Source organism: Jaculus jaculus, chromosome 4 (genome assembly GCF_020740685.1).
Source record: "Jaculus jaculus isolate mJacJac1 chromosome 4, mJacJac1.mat.Y.cur, whole genome shotgun sequence".
Lineage (NCBI taxonomy): Eukaryota > Metazoa > Chordata > Mammalia > Rodentia > Dipodidae > Jaculus > Jaculus jaculus.
Window position 1 is genome coordinate 5,586,401 of NC_059105.1, and position 2,379 is coordinate 5,588,779.

The following is a 2,379-nucleotide window of genomic DNA, read 5'->3' on the forward strand; positions in this document are numbered from 1 at the left end:
TTAGCCATGAAACCATCTCTCCAGCCCCCTTACTTACTTGCCACTGAAGCTCTCTGAGGCAGGGACTGTGTCTCAGCTTGACGATACACATCCCAGAAGCACAAAGGGCAGGGGCTGAAGGGCTACCTGGAGATGCCTGTGCTCCTTAGCCCTCTCCACAGCACCACAGGCTCATGTCTGGACTCCGGACACAGGTGGGACACTGAAACAAGGAAACACGGCCGAAAATATGGAGAAGTCCAAGCTGTCTGCGGAGAGAAGGAAACGAGCTGGTGACATTCTTGCATGTTCCTCAGGGGAAGTGACAACAAGGAAGTGGTCATGTGTTCTCCTCTAGCCTCCCCCGAGTGGGTACATAAGGGGCTCCCCCAAGAGAGGAGGCATCACACCTTCCTCTCCTCTCCTGACTCTCTCTCCTCACCTCGCCTGAGTCCTCTCTACTGACACCATGGGTTGCTGTGGCTGTAGACGTTGTGGTGGCTGCGGGGGCTGCGGCTGTGGCAGCTGTGGTGGCTGTGGCTGTGGCTGTGGCAGCTGTGGCTGTGGAGGCTGTGGCTGTGGCAGCTGTGGCGGATGTGGTGGCTGTGGCGGCTGCTGTGGCTGCTGTGGCTGCTGCGGCTGCTGCGGCTGCTGCTGCCCCACGGTCTGCTGCTGCCGCCACACCTGCTGCCGCTCCTGCGGCTGTGGTAAAGGCTGCGGCTGCGGGAAGGGCTGCTGCCAGCAGAAGTGCTGCTGCCAGAAGCAATGCTGCTGCTAGGAGGGCCGCCGGCCCCGGGTCTCTGGCGCAGGTAACTGGTACAGGTGAGCTTTGTCGTTGTCTGCCCCTGTTCACCTTGTAAGTCGCAAGCATGACCTGAGCTCACTGCTGGTCGATTACACCCTTACGTTTCTGGAGGTTTGGCGATCCTGTCAACAGTAATACTTACCACCAAATTAATCAATCCATAGCCTTCTGTCTGTCCCATTCAAATCATGACTGTGACAAAATGCAGTCAAGCGACTGTTGTAAATGTGAAAATGCCTCTTGCTGCGTTAACGTCCTATTGCATCGCCACATCTGAATGCCCAAGGCTACTCTTGTCCTAATAAAGTTCTCTAAGTCAACTTCAAAAAACTGCTCCTTGTGTCATTTATCTGGTCTCCACTATCTCAACTGGATTTCTACCTCAACAGAAAAATGCTCATGCTGCATCTGCAAAAACAGCAAAGAACCAAAGATGAGACAGACTGTAGTGAGGTTAATGGGACATGAACCCATAGGGAGGTTTTCTGGTAGTGGGGCCAGACTCTTGGGGTTAGCAACAGCATCCCAGGTCAGAGTCTGCCTTTTCTTTCTTTTCAAAAAAAAAAAAAAATTGTACTTATTTTCATAAACAGAGATAGAAGAAAGACAGAATGGACATGCCAGGGCCACCAACGACTGCAAATGAACTTCAGGTGTGTGGGGCCCTTTGTGTTTCTGGCTTTGCATAGGTACTGGGGAATCAAACCCAGGTCATCAGGCTTTGTAGGCCAGTGGCTTCACCACTGGGCCATCTCTCCAGCCTGGAGTGTCCTTTTCTTTCCCCTCCTGGCCTGATGTGAGCAGTGTGAGCTCTTTCCTGGGCTCCTGCCATGGTGCCGCCTCAGCACAGGACGAATGCACCGGGGCCACCATCCCGATCCTGCTTCTCGGTGTCCTTGGCCTGGATTGAGAACCGCCTGGGAGACCGGTTGGCCACGCTGTAGACAGGACTAACTGGGAAGGAAGGTCCACCCCCAATATAAGTGTCATCGTTTCATGGGCTGGAGGCCCAGACGGGATGACGAGAGTTCATGGTTAAAGCAGCGGCATGCCACCACTTTCCTTCCTCTGCCTCCTGCTCAGGAAGTGGAAACATTTAGGCCCCGCCCCTGGGATTAGGGTGCTCGGCCCACATGGGGGGCCAATCAATCATGGACTGAGTTCTCTGAAACTTGAGCCTACAAAATCCTCAAGTTCCTTTTCTCAGTTATTTTGTCACATAACCCCAAAACTAACTAATGCACCAACCATGGACTAAAATCTCTGTGACTATGGTGCCAAAGCTGACCATGTCACCATCTATGTCTGTCTGTACAACTTGGTTGTCTTAGGTATTTTGTTATAGGAATGAGAGCTGACTTATAGATGTTTACAAAAGCAAGTTTCCAAACTTGTTTCCCTTTGACTAGTTTTGCACAGTGCTACCTGATGACTTTTAGTGTAAATCCCACATTCCAGAACTATTTTTTGTTTGTTTGTTTGTTTGTTTTGTTTTGTTTTTAGCAGCAAACAGGGAGTTAATGAGGTGGGGAAGGGTCCCAGTGAAGGCTGGGTTGTGAACGTGGGCTGAGGTCCAGCAGCGTCTTGGGCATGTC

The 2,379-nt window shown here is 51.9% G+C and overlaps 1 protein-coding gene across 1 annotated transcript; it reads left to right on the forward strand.

The window, feature by feature from the left end:
• Nucleotides 1-448: 448 nt before the first annotated feature.
• LOC123460062 (small cysteine and glycine repeat-containing protein 3-like) lies at nt 449-757 on the forward strand. The gene has a single exon (XM_045147103.1). It carries the CDS (start codon nt 449-451, stop codon nt 755-757), a length of 309 nt encoding a protein of 102 aa, XP_045003038.1.
• Nucleotides 758-2,379: the final 1,622 nt, after the last annotated feature.

What these genes read in the sequence shown, in the direction of transcription:
- LOC123460062 (XM_045147103.1), top strand. Translation starts at nt 449, where the DNA reads ATGGGTTGCTGTGGCTGTAGACGTTGTGGTGGCTGCGGGGGCTGCGGC.